At 38.8% G+C, this 19,715-nt stretch overlaps 2 protein-coding genes across 6 annotated transcripts in view; one reads left to right on the plus strand and one right to left on the minus strand.

Moving 5' to 3' along the window:
* LRRC49 (leucine rich repeat containing 49) overlaps positions 1–1,055 on the minus strand; it is a 162,999-nt gene extending 161,944 nt beyond the window's left edge. For 3 of the 5 annotated variants that reach the window (XM_037137277.2, XM_053656871.1, XM_053656870.1), the window contains exon 1: positions 549–716. In XM_037137277.2, the coding sequence (XP_036993172.1) occupies positions 549–596 (48 nt within the window). In that variant the 5' untranslated portion in view covers positions 597–716. Of the gene's footprint in view, positions 1–548; positions 717–864; positions 915–1,029 lie in introns of those variants that run through there. The other 2 variants (XM_053656873.1, XM_053656872.1) reach the window with 2 other exon arrangements.
* On the plus strand, positions 696–14,646 carry THAP10 (THAP domain containing 10). The gene is given in 5 exon segments (XM_053656806.1): positions 696–1,237; positions 1,239–1,263; positions 1,265–1,480; positions 14,222–14,366; positions 14,468–14,646. Coding segments are annotated over 5 exon segments (1,107 nt in total).
* The last annotated feature ends 5,069 nt before the right edge of the window (positions 14,647–19,715 follow it).

A 19,715-nucleotide genomic window follows, 5' to 3' on the forward strand; every position in this document is an offset into this window, starting at 1 on the left:
ATAAAGATATAACAAACAGAATGCTTGCTTTTTGTTTGTTTCTGGCATTTGATCATGTTCCGAGAATTTGCTGAAAACAATATAATCACAATTAAGAATTAAAGCTTTCACTGTGATTTATTTTCTAAAATGTCTGCAGCAATTTAACCTTCTACTTAGCACCACAGGATTTTGACACCTGACACTTCAGGCTTAAGTAAATATCTTAATGGAACAGGTGAAGAAGATGAGTCTGTTAATAATTAATTATTTTCTTAATTTAAAAAAACTGACTAGTTAAAGGAATGTAAATGAACTTTAGCCTTTCACAGCAGTCCAGCTCCACCTTCTAGGAAACCCAGATCTGGGACATGACTGACTACCCATCATACAAAATTAATGCCCTCAAAGTGCCTTGGTCCATTCCACGAATCTCAAGCCTCCGTCACACAATAGCTTAAGCAGACTCAGCAGCAGTGGGCGCAACAATACATCACCTAGGACAAAGACGCCAGCCAGAAAAGACGAATACAAATGGAAAGAAAGGGCAAGTAAAAGACCCAACCTACGTTATTCGCAGCCCGGCCAGAAACTGAGCGGTATTTCCCAGGAATCATGGCAGCAGCCAGTCCAGAATCTGTTAGAAATGACGCTACAGCAGAGATTCAAACAGACCAAAATGGGTCAAGTACCAGGTAACCCGCTAAGGGGTTACCATGGAAACAGCGATTTCCGGTCTGGTCCTCTCCCAAATCAACTGGCTAAAACAGCCTTTAGAGCATCTAGTTATTTTTGTGGGAGCTGGGACGAGGCTGGCCACGTCGGTAGCTATGACAACCACCACTTCCGGTCCGTGCTTATTTACCGCCCACCTTAGCTCAGTACCCGCGAAATTTGTATCCCTCTGCGGGTGGCCGTCTGCTTTCGGTGGAGGACTGCCGGGAGAAGGAGGAAGATATCGAAGACCCAGGAACGCCCCGGAGTTGGGGCTCCAATTCAGCCCTTCTGGTGGCCGGAGGTGTGAGAAGGAAACGGACAAAACGCATCTACCTGCGCGCGGAGAGCACCAGGCCCCGCCTCCCTCGCAACGACGGCCGCCTGGGGGCTCGCCCCGAGGCAGCCTCACGACCCCGTTCGGGAAGTCGCAGTTGCTCTTCCCCAAGGACCAGGCCCGGTGGCGGCTGTGGGACTGCTTCGTGTGGGGCCGTCGCGCCGACTGGTCCGGGCGCAGTGACCGGCTGGTGATTGGCTCTGGTCAATTTTGACGTTTCTTCGGTGATCCAGGAAGAACCTGCGCTTCTCCCAGCGCCCGAGGCTCGCGGCGGGCATCATGCCCACTCTGCTGCGTGTGTCCTCCCCAGCACCTGCGGGGGAACAAGAGGGAGACCAAACGGGCGAGCCTGAAAAGGAAGAGAGCCCCAGACCGTCAGGCATGCAGAGGCCGCCCAGCATCCAGCCTCCGGTACGCTCCCTGGACCAGGAAGAGGGCTGCGGCTTTTTTTACTGATACCTTGGGAAAGGCTTCGTTGTAAAGGTTACCCCAAAGGTTCCCGCTGTAAAATTGGGAATGCGCTTCAAAGGTCATCACCAAGATCCTATCTAGTATTAACACTTTGGAATTGCAGTTCCGTATACCTACTCCTCCCCCAAAACCCACACAGTTGTCCTTCAGATTATAAAGTCTCCCTCACCTCCGCTTGAGAGTTTTTAAATAGGAATTTTATTTGAGCAAATCTCAAGGAATGGGGTGCTTGAAACTCTTTTTGCAAAACAGTACGCAAGACACAAGTTTGAGGAAATGTCAATTGTACATGTCAAAATGGTGGGAAAAGGGAATTGCTGATAAATAATCCCTTCCCACTGTTAAACTTTCCTTTGCCACTACCTTCCTTTAAGTTAAATGATCCTAGTAAGCTGAATTTCCCCCATCTTGCCTGCATCTGCTTGTCTATCCTTATAAGCATTGATTGCACTCATTTTGCATCTGGTCCCTACCATCTCATCTTCCTCATTTCCCATCTTAAAGACTTCCCAGCCTTTAAGAATAAACTTCAGCCCTGTCTGTCACCATTACGTAGGTAAAATTATGACTCAATTGAATCTAAATATCATTCATTTCTACAAATAAGAAGAGTTTACCCAAATCTGTCTTTTGTGTCTGATGGGTACTAGACTTATGGGGTGACCATTTCATAAGTTATATAGATGTTGAATCACTATATGGTACAACTGAAAGCAATGTAACATTGTATGTCAACTATAATTTTAATTTTTTTTAATAAGGTCACCTGTAAGTGACATTTGGCTTTAAATATACAGAAGTATTCACGGAATTTTAGAGCTGAAGGAAACCTTAGTGCTTGTGTAGTCCAAATTCACAATCTGCATGAGGAAGCCATTCCAGGAGGCTAATGATTTCCTCAAAGGCCTATAATCCTTGCTCTAGGTTTGATTATCAGACCAAAACTCTATGCAATACCTACCTGCTCCTACATTGGAGTGGTTGCTTCAGACCCTTTAATGGCATCCTGTAATTATTGGGTTGGCCAAAAATCTCTCTGTTTTTTTTCCATAAAATGACTCTAATAGCTCTTAGTTGTCTTTAACTTCATTTGAAATAATTTTGTTAGATTGTATTGTAACAGCTCTCATATCACTGTGCATGGAAAAAACATCAAAATTGGTGAATTTTTGTGTAGCCATTTTAATACTGAAGATGGAAAAATACACATTTTTGCCATATTATGCTTTATTCATTTCAAGAAAAGTAAAAACGCAACTGAAACAAAAAAATTGTTCAATGTATGGAGAAGGTGTATGACTGATCAAACGTGTCAAAGTGGTTTGCGAAGTTTCATGCTGGAGATTTCTCAATGGACAATGCTCCTCAGTCTGGTAGAGCAGTTGGGAGTTGATAGCGATCAAATGGAGACATTAGGTTGAGAACAATCAGTGTTGTACCATGTGGGAGATAGCTGACATACTCAAAATGTCCAAATCAATAAAGTTATTGGTGAAAATGAAAAAATGTTGTCTTGTTTTATGGAGAAAAACCACATGGACTTCTCAACCAACCCAATATTAGGATAAAGAACAAAATTATTAACCCAATCTATAAGTCCTTGCATGCTTTTTTGTTCCTGCTTACCACACCAGTTCCATCCAAGGCCACTGCCCTTGTTGCTCACGGCACAACTCTTGCTGATCTCCTCAACTGTTTCATGTAATACCTTGGAATTGTGCCCCTCCCATTTCCCATCAGGGTTGGAGGATGACTTATTTAGAATGCCCCTCTGTCTCTAACCTCAGGTGTCCTCTGTCCCTCATGGTGCATGGTCTGCCACCTCATGGAGGAAGCCCTTTCAGGTGAGGGGGTGTCAGGACATCCCCAGGTTGACATGGGGGTCCAGGCACTGCGAAGGGGGACAGCACGGGGGCTGGACTCCAGCTACTTGGGGACAGAGGCAAGATGACTGATAGCACTGTGCACAGTAGGGGTAAGATGGGAAACTAACAGGCACAGGCAGAGGGACCTGGACTTAAAGTCGGGGAATCTGGCTACCTGATCCTGTGTGCTCATCCTACAGGATAGGACTCCATCATGGGGAAGGGCTAAGGGGGACTGGAAGGAATGGGACACACCCTGAGCTGTGTCAAAAGTAGTGACTGGCTACCAAAAAGGGTGTTAATGTTCCAGGTGCTACCTGGGTGCTGTAAAGGGGGGAGTCCTCTTAGTAAGCTCTTTTATTTTTTAAATTATTTATCAATGAAGTCCTTTTATTTAAAAACCAGCTCAAGCATCCTTCCCCTTTGATTCCCTAATTATAGGCTCCCATTCGTTATATGTTGTATGCTTCAATAACACTCATCACAATTGTCATGAAATAATTGCGTAGTTTGCTTAGTCTTTGTCTCTCACATTAATTGTGAGCTCCATGAGAGTAGGGATCATATCTGATTTGTTCATTATGGTATTGCAAGTACCTCGAACAATATTTTGCAAATTTAAGAAATTCAATAAATATTTATAGAATGATTATGTGACTATAAGAACAATTTGTATACTATAATAGAATGTTCAATTCTCTGCCAGCTTCCCTTCTCACCAAGCTATATGCCATGCAAGACATCTGTCCTTACCTGGCACTTTGCCCAAGCACATTTATGTACATATGTGTATAGATAAATATAAATGTATAGTAAAAGAGAGAAATATTAAACCTGTGTCACACACTCTTACATCATTTTTCTTCCCCATAATAATACTATATAATCAAAAGTTGGGAGAGAAATCTAAGCTAATGAAATAACCAAATATTGTATAATATAACAAAGGCTAACTATTGAGAAATCCAAAGGAGATACCAAAATTATTTTTCAATTAATAAGTATGCCCAGCCAACATTTATAACAATCCATATTACATTAATATACTTACAGAGTTATTAGGAAACTGTGTACAGATTTTAATAATAGTTACTTTAAAAGTATATAAGGTTTTAAAAAGGGCTTATTTGGAGTTGATAGTAATAAATTTTTAGATCGGTCTGGGTTGAGAACCTCAGAAACATTGCCGAGGAAGTTTGCTTGTGCCACCTTCGACTTTACCCCCACTCACTGTTTTGCTTGTGGATTCCAGAACCAACTGACCACCATCCTACAGCAGTGACTGAAGAGCTATTGTAGGCACTGTTTTGGGTTCTTGGTCCTAAATGTAGGGAAATATAAGTACAAATGTTGTCTCTTTAGGAAGCTCGAGAAAAGGGAGAAAAGAGGCTCTGGGGAGCACTGTACAATGTGTGATATTTTGCAGCACAAAGCCGTGATTATTATTTTTCCTTAACTGTTAATTTTGCATCTTGGTTTTTTTATCCAACAATATTTTTTCACTGTTTAATTGAAGTGTAGCAAATATACAGGTAAGTGCACAAATCTTAAGTCATTAAATTATCATATACTTAACACATGTAACCACTACCTAGGTCAAAGAAACAAAACATTACTAGAATGTTACTAGCAATCTTAGCCCATCCCCATTCCTCAGAGGAACCAAGTTTGCTTTTGTTGTCATAGTTGTTGAACTTCGCGTAGTAGAATCATATGGTAGGCATTTCTTGTGTCTGGCTTCTTTGTGCAACATTATATTTGCAAGATTTATCCATACCATTGCATATAGCAGTAATTTGTTTTTCATCATTATACAGCAGTCCAATGAATGAATATACCAGAATTTTTTAATCTGTTCTACTGTTGTTGGACATTTGGGTCATTACCATTTTGAAGCTACTGAGAGTAAGATTACTATAGACATTCTTAAGCATTTGCCACATGCATACACATTTCTGATGTTACATAACTAGAATCACTGGGACATGGTAATATATTAAATTGTAGCATGTAATACCAAACAGTTTTCTAAAATACTGGTGCCAGTTTATGCTCTACCAGAGCATATAAAAGTTTATGTTGTCCCACATGTCTACACTTGGGTTGTCAGTCTTTCACATTTGAGTCCTTTTGCTGGGTTTGGTAGTGGTTTACATTGCATTTCCCATTTTGTAAATGAAATTAGAAAGGAATCACCTTTTTGAATGTTAGTCAAACACTTGGATACCCTCTTAATGATATGACCATTTTGGGGGGGTTGTCTTTTTCTTGTTGATTTAAAGTTCTTAATAAATTTTGACTTCAAGGCCTTCATCAATTAAATAAGTTTTAAATATCTTCTCACACTGTGGCTTGCCTTTTTACTCTTAATAGTGTCTTTTGGTGTACTATGGTCTTAATTTTAATATATACCAACTCATCAATCTTTTTCTCTATGCTTAATGTTTAAAACATTTTACTAGGATGTTTTATATACATGTATTGTTTTTACTTTTTACATGCAGATTTGTAACCCACTCAGAATTGATTTTTGTGTATGACGTAAGATAGAGTTTAAGTTTCATTTTTTCCCCATGTAGACTTAGGGTCATTTATTGAAAAGACTAACATTTCCTCATGGCTCTGCACTGTCAACTTTGTCATAAATCAAGTTTATATACATAAGTCCGTTTCCACATTTTACGATTCTGTCCCATTTATCAGTTTGCTTGTCCTTGTACCATTATCACAGTGCTATAAATATATAGCTTATAGTAAGAATTAATATTCACTTGATTAATTCTTCTTACTTTATTCGTCTTCATGGACATCTTGGCTATTTGGAGCCCTTTAAGTTTCCATATATATTTAAGAATTGGTTCATCAATTTCTACAAGTTATGTACTGGAAGTTGGATAGGGATTGCATTGAATTTATAAATGAATGCGGAGAGGAAGGGCGTATTGACAATAATGATTCTTTCAACCCATGAACATAGTGTATCCCTCCATCTATTTAGGTTTGTACATTTTCCTTAAAAACATTTAATGGCATTTTACATAGAGGTCTGATATACTTTTCATTACATTTATTCCATTTGTCATTTTAAATAGTATTTAAAATTTTTCTCTGAATGTGTATAGATAAGTTGATTTTTGTTGACTTTGTATCTAGAAATCTTTTAAACTCATTATTATTAGATTATTATTCAATAATTTGCAGATTCTTTTGGATCTTCTACATGTATAAAAATATCTGCAAATAGTTTATGATATTTGTGCTCTTATTTATTATTCTTCCTGTTGCACTAGAACCACCATTACTACAGTGTGTGAGAAACACAAGGTGATGGGGATTCCTCATTCCTATTTTCAGAGCATAAGCCTTTAATATTTTACTACTTAATAAGATTTCTCTGTAGTTTCCTTTTTAGCTTTCTTTACCATAAACAAATATTCTCTATTCCTAGTTCTTTTTTAAAAATATTTTATTTATTTATCTTTAGAGGAGAAGGGAATGAGAGAAGGAGAGAAATATCAATGTATGGTTGCCAAGTGTGTCCCCTGCTGGGAACTGGCCTGCAACCCAGGCATGTGCCCTGACTGGGAATCGAACCGTAATACTCTGGTTCGCAAGTCCGCGCTCAATCCACTGAGCTACACCAGCCAGGGCTTTATTCCTAGTTCTTATACAGATTTAAATCATAAAGGACGTTGAAGTTTATCAAATGCTTTTTCTAAATCTATTAATGATAATATATTTTATTCTTCTTGGGAACCCTGAAAAAAAAACACCCACTAAGAAAGTCTGCTAGTGGCTAATTCAGCTCAAATAAAAATTAAAATAAAATGAAACAGAACCAAGGGGTCATTTCTGTACAGGGGCCTCTAGTGGCAAACTGCACTTCCCACAGAAGCCTGTGCTCTAAATGGCCTGCCTCAGCACTGAACTGCTTCCTTGCGCTTTGCGTCTGCCATTTGAGTCCGCCCATATAAATGAGTTCCTGGAGTCCTATTTCAACCAATAGGAATAAAGCTCTCTCCATCCAGCTGGAGCTGAGGAGCTCTGACCAATCAGAGCAGCTGTATTCTGAGCAAGGTACCTAGGGTCAGACTTCTGTCTTTATAAGCCAGCCCCCAAATGGCATTTTCTACCGAAGACTTTATAGATTGTCTTTCCTAGGGGTCTTCTCCCTGGAGCGGACAGGTGTGGAGCAGAGCAGATCTGGCCGAGCCTGGAAGCTGGGCAGAGCTGAGGGCACCATCGAGAAGCTGCCTAGCTGAAGAGAGACCTGGCCCCAGGGCAGCCTCATGGCTATGTTGTTTTCACTGCCATGCTGTAGCATTATTAAGCTGTTCCACAGCAGTGCTGTTTTTTTCACAGCTATACTGTATTACTGTAATTGAGCTCTTAGCACTAAATAGTGTCCTTCTTCACCACACCCCAAACTGGGGATTCCTGCTGGCATTTGAATTGGTGCCAATGAGCATGGGTTAATACTCTGTTAATGTGGTGAATTATAATGTCTTGTTTGGAAAAACACAAACTTGCATGGCTGAGATAACTCCAGTTTGGCCAAGGTTCATTATTCTTTTTATATATTGTTAAATTTGATGTGCTAATATTTTATTTAGGATTTCTGCACCTGTGTTCACGAGCAAAATAGGTTACAGTATCAAGATTGTGTAAATTTGAAATTGTTCCCTGTTTTATCATTCTCTGGAGAAGTTTCTATAAATTAGCGTCATGCATTCACTAAGAAATACAGTGCTACTTGGTAGAATTCACTAATGACGATACGTAGTCTTGGAGTTTTTTTGTGGGAAGATTTTTAATGGTGAATTCAATGTCCAGAGTTTTCTGTTTGTTTTTGTTGTTTGAGAAATTATATGTGTCTAGAAATTTGTCAGTTTAAATTTTCAGATATGTTGACAAAATTGTTCATGATAATCTCTGATCTTTAAAATTATGATCTATAGTAAATTTTGCTTTTTCATTCTGTTTTTTTCCTTAATCTGCTTCACCAGATGTTTATTCATTTTTATTAGTCTTTTCAAAGAATGAACTTTGCTTTATTAGTTTTCTTGGGTTTTTTCTTTTTCATTTATTTCTATTATTTCCTTCCCACTCATTTATTTTACCTTTGATTTTTTAATTGATTGGTTACATTTATGTATTACTGAGCTAAATGACTAAGCTAAACAGACCTTTTCATATCTGTTTTTTCATTAATCAAACTTGTTTAAAAGAGAAAACTTTAGCATATCTTTACATATTAGGATGAGGTATTTCACACAAAAATGACTTAAGGATAACTAATGTGCTTATGTGAAGACAAGACATTAAATTACCAAATATTTCCAAATTTGCCCGACTGCTTATATTTTTAAAAAATACTTCCAATATTTCAAAGTTACTTGTAAAACTCATTTTTAAGAATAGTTTTAGGGTCACAGCAAAACTGAGGGGAAGTAGGGAGACTTCCCCCATAGCCCCTGCTCTCACACATGCACAGCCTCACACAGGCATAGCCTCCCCCATCACCAACGCCCTGCACAGCGTGGTACACTTGTTACAGTTGTCAAACCCACATAAACACATCATCATGCAAAGCCCATACTTTATATCATAGTTCATCCTTGGTCCTCTACTCTTTTTTTTATTTTCATTTTTTAAAAAATATATTTTATTGATTATATCATTACAGTTCTTCTGTTTCCTCCCTTCATTCCCCTCCACCCTGCACACCCCCTCCTCCACCATTCCCCCCTTTAGTTTATGACGTGTCTCAAGTTCTTTAGATTCTATATTTCCCATACTATTCTTGCCCTCCCCCTATCTATTTTCTACCTACCATCTATGCTACTTATTCTCTGTACCTTCTCTCCCCTTCTCCTCCTCCCACTCCCCTGTTGCTAACCCTCCATATGATCTTCGTTTCTATGTTTCTGCTCCTGATCTAGCTGTCTGTCCTCTTAGTTTGCTTTTGTTTTAGGTGTGGTTCTTAATAACTGTGAGTTTGCTGTCCTTTCACTGTTCATCTTTTTTATCTTCTTTTTCTTAGATAAGCCCCTTTAACATTTCATATAATAAGGGCTCGGTGATGATGAACTTCTTGAATTTGATTTTATCTGAGAAGCACTTTATCTGTCCTTCCATTCTAAATGAAAGCTTTGCTGGATAGAGCAATCGTGGATGGAGGTCTTTGGATTTCATGACTTGGAATACCTCTTTCCAGCCCCTTCTTGCCTGTAAGGTCTCTTTTGAGAAATCAGCTGACAGCCTGATGGGGACTCCTTTGTAGGTGACTGTCCCCTTATGTCTTGCTGCTTCTAGGATTCTCTCCTTCATTTTAATCTTGACTAATATAATGATGATGTGCCTTGGTGTGTTCCTTCTTGGGTCCAACTTCTTTGGGACTCTCTGAGCTTCCTTGATTTCCTGGAAGTCTATTTCCTTTGCCAGATTGGGGAAATTCTCCTTTATTATTTGTTCAAATAAGTTTTCCACTGGTGGCTGTTCCTTTCCCCCTTCTGGTACCCCTATAATTCGGATGTTGGAGCATTTAAAGATGTCCTGGAAGTTCCTAAGTCTCTCCTCATTTTTTTGAATTCTTGTTTCTTCATTCTTTTCTGGTTGGTCATTTTTATCCTTCTTCTGGTCCACTCCTTTGATTTGAGTCCCAGTTTCCTTTCCATTACTATTGGTTTCCTGTGCATTTCCATTCATTTCAATTAGTTTGGCCTTCATATGTTCCTCTAATATGTGACTAAAATCAACCAGTTCTGTGAGCATCCTGATCACCAGTGTTTTGAACTGTGCATCTGAAAGTTTGGCTATTTCTTCATCGCTTAGATTTATTGGCTCTGGGGCTCTGAGTTGTTTTTGAGCCATATTTTGATCTGTTTATGCCTGTTACCCTGTTATGTATGAGGAGCAGAGCCTTAGGTGTTCACCAGGGTAGGGCCACCCAGGTCACTGGTTTTGATGCTGTATGTGGGGGTGGGGTCAGAGAGGGACAATAGCAGTCCCCTCTGCCGCTTCCCGCTGCTGGGGCTTGCACGGTCTGTCTCACTGCTCGCTCCTTCACCAGTTTATCTGCGCACAAATGTGTGACCGTGGTCAGCCCTCAGTGGTTCCGCCCGCTACTCCACACCTGGGATCCGCCCACAGCTGCTGGTGTGCCTGGGTCACACACCCAGGTTGGTCTGGTGGATCTTTCCTGCCCGACCCCGCTCTGCTGCTGGCTATACCCCTCTTACCAGTTTAGCTGAAGGGTTCATTATTGTCAGACTTCTGTGTAGTTCAATTTTCTGTGGTTTGGCTGCATTTTTGTTGCTAAAACTTTATTGTTTTTAAACTTGATTGTGCGAGAAGGCACAGTGCTTCCACCTACGCCTCCATCTTGGTGAAAGGAAGGTCCTCTACTCTTTAAATAGTTATTTACTGTTCTGCCTCAACTTAATCGAGAAATTAAAGTAGATTATTTTCCTAATTTTCACAGTGAATTGCAGATGGCGCAGTTGTCTCACATGCTTACTTCCCAGATGCAGAATTCAGTAGAGTGGGATTGATGGAGAAAAACCAACCCTGAAATAGGGACATGTTAGAAAAATTTGGGGTAACACATTTTTGCATGGCATCAATGATTATAATCTCAGTCAAGCTAGACAATTTTCTATGCCATTATGTGCAGCTAAGACTATAAATGTCCTCTAATCAGGCACTTAATCTTACAAGTTTTACGTATAGAATATTCTTATTGTTATTTAGTGCAAAGTATTTTCCTAATTTCTGCTGTAATTTTATCTTTTGCTCATGAGTTATTTAGAAGTATATTTAAAAATTTCCAAACATGCAGGCATTTTGTGGTTATATTTTGTTATAGATTTCTAGGCCAATTACATTGTGGCCAGAGAATATACCCCATATTAATTTAATCTTTGAAATTCATGAAACTCGTGTTAGGCTTAACATAGGTTGGCTTTCATAAATGTTCTACATGCACTCGACAGGTATGTATGTCAGACACAGTGCTCCATATGTCTATGGATCATGTTTGAATATCTTATATCCTTATGGAATTTTTGTCTCCTTATTGTATTAGTTACTGAGAGATGTATATTAAAAATATTCCTCTGTGGTTCTGAATTTACAATATTTTTGCGTTCTATATTTTGAAGCTATGTTATTAGTTATAGAGCACCAATGTAATGACTTCAGCTTTCCTTAGGTTGGTGTTGGCATAGTACATATTTTCACATCTTTTTACTCTCAGTTTTTCTGTATCCTTAAGGGTTTAGGCATTACTCTGTCTTATGGTTGCCCCTTTGAAGGAAATGTATCTTTTTTCCTCTGGCTGGCCCTAAGTTTTTCTTTTTGGTTTTTAGTTTTACAATAACATGCATAGTTATGATTTTTGGTTTTATTTTAATAAATAAATTTTATTTTAATAAGTATCATCTGAGAATTTTGGTAAACTTTGTTATGCAGTTCAAATATTGCATCTGTGCCATTTTCTCTGGGACTGCAGTTAGTATTATATATTATGCATTTTTATCTTATCTGTTATTTCTTTTATGATCTTTCCTATATTTTCCTTCCTTTTGTCTCTCTCCACCTCGCTCTAAATATTTTCTAGTAATACATTCCTAGAAATTCTACTTCTTAACCTTTTAATATGAAGAAGTAATGAGATATATACACAAAGATTTATGTTTAAAGATTTCCAATAACATGGTTTTAATATATTACAGTATATTTATACAATAAAGTGTTTATAGCCATAAAATTATGATATAAAGTATTTAACAACATAGCAATGTAATGAATTAAAGGGGGAAATATAATAGATCATAAAACATATGATCCCAAATTTTCTAAATGCATAGAAAAAGAAAAAGTATACCAAAAAATGTAAAGTTGTTAACTATGCATGATGAGATTATGGCCAATTTTTAAGTGTTTTTTGCTTCTCTCTATGGTGTGAATTTTCTCAGTGATAAAATGTGTTGTTACATATTGAACAAAAGTTATTTTCAAAATCTGATTAAATTACTAAAATTCAATTTTATCAGGTATATACCTGTTTTGTAAAGATATATGAGGTCTGTCCAGAAAGTATCAAGCTGTGTACTATGAAAAAGATAAGAAACATTCTACACAGGACAATGACACCTCAGTCCCCCTCCAAGTAGGCATCTTGGGACCTCACACAGTTCTCCCAATTGCCATCTGCTGCCCTGTAATATTTTTCTGAATCTCAATGGTCTGAAATTTCTTACCTTTCAGAGGTGATTTTAGTTTGAGGGAAAGCCAGAGGTATCAGGGCACCAAATCTGGACTGTAGAGGGGCTGAATTACGTAGGTGATTCGATGTTTTGCCAAAAAGCTCTGCATGAGACCCGACACATGAGTAGGTCCGTTGTCATCATGAAGCTGCCAGTCTCCAGTTGCCCATAGCTGTGGTCTTTTGAATCATCCCAATAGTTCCCATGGAGCAGGGGTGACCAACCTTTTGGTGTCTCTGGCCCACACTGGAAGAAGAAGAGTTGTCTTGGGCCACACATTATATACAAAAACACCAGCAGAAGCTGATGGGCAAAAAAAAGGTTTTAAGTAAATTCATGATTTTGTCTTGGGCTGCATGCAGTCCATGGGCCACAGATTGGACACACCCACCATGGAGAAATGTTCAAGCTTAACACAAAATTTGAAACATATTCATCGATCGACTGGCTCAGTCATTTTGAATGAGATGGCCTCACAGTACACATGTTCACTAAATGGTGTCTACTGCCCCCAAAGTCTAGAACAGTGAAGTGGTCATTGTTCACACATGTGCATTCCAGTTCACTCTCCTTGGCTGCCAGGGTGCATCCACGTAGCACAAACCATTCTCATTATATTAACAATGGCTGGACCTTTTTTGGACAAAGCTCGTATGGACATATTCTAGACTTTAAAATGCTTGGCTTAAACATAGATGCAGCCAGAGGAAATTAGTCATAATTTTATAAACATGAAAAAAGATGAGACAAATTTTTAAGTCCTCAATAATACCAAATGTAATTATTCATGTTACAAAGAATTCTTCACAAAAGTTTCTTCACAAAGTTTCTTTAACTCGAGTATTAATAGCCTGTGTTACAACGACAAAAGATGTTTGCTGAAATATTTTTTCTGTGGTCTGGAGGCAGTTGCTACTACCAGGACTGTAAGTAAAATTACAAAAGCAGTGTAATTTTGTTTTTATTTTCCTGTAACATCTTATTTTTTTTCTTTCAGATCCTCTTACATTTTTAAGATATCTTTTTTTAGCCTCCTCCACATAATTTCTAGATACTCATTCTTGTGTTATTTTCTAAGTATACAAATCCTCCTTTCCAATTCTTCCCCCACAAATCAAAATTTTCACTTCTTATCATAATTTTCCTCAGGAAAATATAAAAATGCTAAAGCTAGTCTTATTATCTTATTGAGTATTTCTCTGTAAGTGTGAAGGACTGATGATTGGGTTTTCTAGAACAATGCTATTGTGATGATGTCCAATAATTTAATGCTAGTAGTATTATCTCAGGCAGCTGCTGATTTAGAAAAAATAACGGGTTATAAGCAAAGAGTGTAATAGCTGTAGATTTCTGCTTGACTAGAATGCTGAACAATTTATGATTTAGAAAGAGTAAACAATACTGTGTCAGAGACCTTCAGAACTTGGACTATGAAGTCAGTTTACCTGGGTTCAAACTGCAGCCTTCCTAATGTGACCTTGAAAAATGTTATCTATAGCCTTTTACTATTTGTAACTTTTGGAAAGATAGAACTGTGTAAGACAGGTTTCCTTTTGATACCATTCTCACATGATTTGCATTTTTAGATTATATTTGAAAATGATATTACGCAAATACAAGTCTATGCTGACAATCTATCTAATGATGTCACTTCGGTAGCTACTCACTGCAAAGAAGCCCAAGTGCATAAAAGTACACAAATTTCTCTAAGGCACCTTTATGGTCCTGTGGGTTTGTTTTGACTCTTCAATTGATGGATCAAGTGAATTGATCTTTCGTTTAGGAAAGACTCCAAAGTCTAACTCATAGGTAATAGTGATTGTTCTCTTCAGGTACTCAGGCCACGGCGAAAGTATTTGTGAGACCACAGTGTCCTGCAGCTACTCAGGCTGATGAGTTATGGTCTAGAATTTCCTCTGCCTTTGACATTGACTTCATTGACTCAGAAACAGGTTCAGACTGGTACATCAAGAGGAAACAGCGTGTGTGTGCCCTGACTGGTGTGGCTTGATTGGGCGTCCTTCTGCAAAGTGCAAGATCGCGCGGATTGGATTCCGGGTCAGGATACATGCCTGGGTTGCAGGTTCGGTCCCCACTAGGGTGCACAGGAGAGGCAACCGATTGATGTCTCTCTCACACATCCATGTTTTTCTCCCTCTCTTTCTCCCACCTTCCCCCTCTCTCTAAACATAAGTGAAATCTTTAAAAAGAAAAGAGTGAACAGAGTGAGTTGTTTTATATAGCTGTGCAACTGAAAAGAGACCTGTTAAAAACACAACAAATGGTTTTCAAATCTTCGCTCACATAATCATCTTTTAGCTCTTGTAAATCTTCCACTTCCAGATAATTTGACAGTTGAATTATCAGAAAAAGTTGCTTAGCTCTAGGCTAAATTTTACTTGCTTGCCAAAATAATGAAGATAATCCTTCCTACAACCCCCGTCTTTCTTTCACCTTCTTTTTTTTTAATCTTTTCAGTGGAAATAAAACAAAACCACAATAGCAACATTCCCAGATCAAAATTAAGCATTGAATATTTAAGCTTAGTGCAGAAGCAAAACTCATATGGGCCTTCTTTGACATTCATGAGTTACAATGTCACTATTCTAAATGAAGAACAATGATAATGAACACAGCCAAGTCTGATACTGTTAAATGATTTGGGGTAAAGCCAGGGCATTTACCCTTGATTATTATTGTCTATGTCATTTATTTGTTTGCCCATTTGTAATGCCATTAGATCTGTGGATAGCCCCTGAGAGCATTTCTGTTGAATTGCTCTTACAGAAAATTTTCTAAGGGAACCAATTTAAATAGAGATAGAGTTTCATATACTTAGATCACCTTGTGAATGGAATCCATTTGCATCAGTTCCTATTACAACAAGTTAATTTGATTACTTTAGAATGAAATTACTAACATCATGCAAAAAAAAAAAAAGTATTAGGTTTTCCTCTATCAATCCCACTCTATTGAATTCTACATTTGGGAAATACAGATGTGAAAGGAGGCTGCCCCATCTGCTGTTCAGCAAAAAAGTTTTTATGGCAAATTTGTATCATGAAGTAATTTGTTACAATGGTTTCTGAGAAACTTCTTATAACTCTGATTTTTTTTAAAGTAAAAGTAAACATCCCATGTCCCATTTTACACCTCCCATGTCTTCTTAGATCGGCAATGATCGGAAGAATCTGCGTGCATTTTATTCTCTAAAGTTTAAATAATACACCAAAGTGATTTTCTTCCAAAACTAATTTCATATATGATTAACTTTAATTTTAATAGAAATAATAACAAAATAAACAAAAATTAATAGAAGTTGTGAGCCTGAACAACCATTATGTAAAAACATAGCATTATAATTATTGTTGCTTTGGCTTGAACTTAAGACAACTATTTTATGTTTTAAGAGAGCCTTATGTTTAAAAAATTAAGCATGTAAATCTCCTGAAGCTAAATGCTATCAGTCAGTACCCATGTGCCTTAAACCTTAAGGAAGGGAGGAAAAGGAAGTAGCCTTTTCCCTTAATTCAAACCACAGTGAACGTTGTAGGCCCATTCACTGCCAGTTTTCACTGTCATAAGTTTGCCTCATTGCTACGTGTTAAACAACTCTGACAGCCATGACAGGACTTATTTCTTCTTTTACTATTCAAATAGGTTTTGTTTCTTCATACAAATAGAGAATATACATTTAGTGTGTCGATTCACATGATTTTATAATATTTTGTGTAATGTTTCATGCAGGAAAATAAAATACTGGCTATATTTAAAGTAACACTGGGAACTTACTTTTTATGTAATACTGTTTACTTTTAGCCTATTTTTTATTTTGTTAAATATATTTTTTGGTTATGCTATTACAGTTGTCCCATTTTTCTCCCCTTTTCCCCCTCAACCCTGCACAGTCCCTCCCATCAGCATTCCTTCCAGCACAACTCACCCACCCCACCCTTAGTTCAAGTCCATGGGTATTACGTATAAGTACTTTGGCTTCTCCATTTCCCATACTATTCTTAACCTCTCCTCTCTATCTTATGCTTCTTATTCCCTGTACCTTTTCCCTCATTCTCCTCCCATTCCCTCCCCACTGGTAACCCTCAATGTGATCTCCATTTCTGTGATTCTATTCTTGTTCTAGTTGTTTCCTTTATCTTTGTTTTAGCTTCAGTTGTTGATAGTTCTGAGTTTGTTGTCATTTTATGGTTCATGTTTTTGATTATCATCTTTTTCTTAGGTAAGTCCCTTTAACATTTCATATAATAAGGGCTTGGTGATAATGAACTCCTTTAACTTGACTTTATCTGAGAAGCACTTTATCTGCCCTTCCTTTCTAAATGATAGCTTTACTAGATCAAGTAGTCTTGAATGTAGGTCCTTGCCTTTCATGACTTCAAATATGTTTTGCCAGCCCCTTCTTGCCTGTAAGGTTTCTTTTGAGAAATCAGCTCATAGTCTTATGGGCACTCCTCTGTGGGTAACTGTCTCCTTTTCTCTTGCTGCTTTTAAGATTCTTTCCTTATCTTTAATCTTCGGTGCAGATTAAGTGGAGGCACTCTGGCTTCCTCACTCAGGTGTCTGGGTAACTAAGGGAAGCTGTGTTCTCATAGCCTTGGAGGACCTAATAAGTAGTGTTCTCATAGCCTTTAGACTGATAAACTGTCCGATAAACTTGTTCTTATAACATCAAGTGGGCTCACATGCGCAGAATTATGTTATGCTATGTAGTGTACTGGCATCTTGCCGGCTTTTTTCCCCTCTAGTACTTAAACAGGTAGAGCCCCTCTGCTAGGTGCAATGGAGACACTTGCAAGGGGATAGGTGCCATGATGGGTGCCATGCTGGGGAGCAAGGGCCACAGCATGTGACAGGCAAGGAGACATGCAGCTTGCAACATGCATGGCTCACCCGCCCATGAATAAAGGCATGCCAGACATCCCAATGGCTCTGTGAATATTATTCTGTCTGTGTGAATACCATGGACCTGCCCAATCTTGAACAGTCACAACACATTGGGCAATGTGATTATGATGTGCTTTGGTGTGTGGTTCCTTGGGTCCAAATTCTTTGGGAGACTCTGAGCTTCTTGGATTTCCTGAAAGTCTATTTCCTTTGCCAGATTGGGGAAGTTTCCCCTCATTATTTATTCAAATAAGTTTTCAATGTCTTGCTCTTCCTCTTCTCCTTCTTGCACCCCTATGATTCAGATGTTGGTACCTTTAAAGTTGCCCCATTGGTTCCTAAGCCTGTCCTCATTTTTTTGAATTATTGTTTCTTCATTCTGTTCTGGTTGAATGTCTCTTTCTTCCTTCTGTTCCAAATCAACGATTTGAGCCCCAGTTTCCTTCCCATCACTGTTGGTTACCTGTACATTTTCTTTTTTCATAGTGTAGGTTAAATGGAGGCAGTCTGGCTACCTTACCCAGGTGTCTTGGTAACTAAGGGAAACAGTTTTCCCATAACCTTGAATGGGATTGATAAGTAGTGTTCTCATAGCCTTGACACAGGGTCCGATAAACTGTTCCCATATCCTTGAATGGGCTCCCATGTGTACTATGAAGCTCTGTTGCATAAGACCTGTTAGCACTCTTCCAGCTTTGTTTGTCTCTAGTACTTAAGAAAGTAGGGACTCCCCACTGGGTGCCATGACATGTGCCACTCAAGGGGACAGATGACATGCAGTGTGCCACGCAGAGACATGCAGGGATACATGCAACTTTCTGCATGGGTGGCTCACCCACCCTTGAATAAAGTCATGTCAGACATTCCAACAGCTCCATGAATATTCTTCCATCTGCCCTAATTATGTGAACCTGCCTGGCTTTGAAGGGTCACAACACACATAGCCTTCACTTCTTCCTCTATCTTGAGACGATACTCAACTATTTCTGTGAGCATCCTGATTACCAGTGTTTCAAACTCTGCATTTGATAGGTTGGCTATCTCTTCATCACTTAATTATATTTTTGGAGCTTTGATCTGTTCTTTCATTTGGACCATATTTTTTTTGTCTCAGCATGCCTGATACATTCTGAGCCTTAGGTATTTGCCAGGGCGGGGCCACTTACTTCACTGCATTATGGAGATGCATGCGGGGGGAAGGCTTATGAGAGGGAACAATGCCACTTATTCAGCTTTCAATCACTTCTACCACTACCCACAAGCAAATTGGGCCCTTCTAGTGCTGATTCCTGGGTGGGTAGGCTTGTGTAAGTTCTGGGGCCCTGTGGATCTCTCCAAAGAACTCTCCTTGTGAGGCTGGGACTTTCTCCTGCTGCCTCAACCCCCACAGGTTTTTTTCAGTCAGAGATTTCGAGGATTTATTTCCCCACACTGGAACCTTGAGTTGCATTGTCTGTCTTGCCCCCCAGTTGTTCCTCCCAGTTTATCCCTATTCAAATGTGGGACCACATGGTCTACCATCTGCCACCTTGTTGCAAGTCCTCTCCACCCCGGCTGCCTGTCTCCACCCCTCTGACCAGTCTGGATCAATGTTTCTTCTTTAACTCCCTGGTTGTCAGACTTCCCTACAGTTTGATGTTCTGGAAATTCTGGTTATTTTTGTTTTTGAATTTGTCATTGTCCATCTTCTGGTTCTGTGAGGAGGCAAAGTATATCTACCTACTGCATAAATATTTTAAATTAATTTCTTTTATTGCCACATATGTTTAATGGGGGAAGTTGGATTTACCTCAATACTTCTCACATCATTCTTCATTTATTTATTACTTATTAAACCTAATCTGTGCCAGAAAACTATGCAAGACACTTGGCTACATTGGCAAATAAGGCAGAGAAAGATTCTGTCTTCTTGACACTTACCTTTTAGTGGGGATCCAGACAATGAGCTAGACATTGAATAGTTTGAAATAGTGATTAGTGGTCTAAAGAAAGGAAAGCAGATGTTAGAGCATAATTGGGGTGAGTGAGAGGGTTTGCTCTTTCACATAGGTTAATTAGAAAAGGACTCTCTGTAGTCCTGGCTGGTGTAGCTCAGTGGATTGAGCACAGGCCTGTGAGGCAAACCACTGCATTTTGATTCCCAGTCAGGGCACATGCCTGGATTGCAGGCCAGGTCCC

The sequence above is a fragment of the Artibeus jamaicensis genome, unplaced genomic scaffold (genome assembly GCF_021234435.1).
Source record: "Artibeus jamaicensis isolate MK-2021 breed Jamaican fruit bat unplaced genomic scaffold, CSHL_Jam_final scaffold_286, whole genome shotgun sequence".
NCBI lineage: Eukaryota > Metazoa > Chordata > Mammalia > Chiroptera > Phyllostomidae > Artibeus > Artibeus jamaicensis.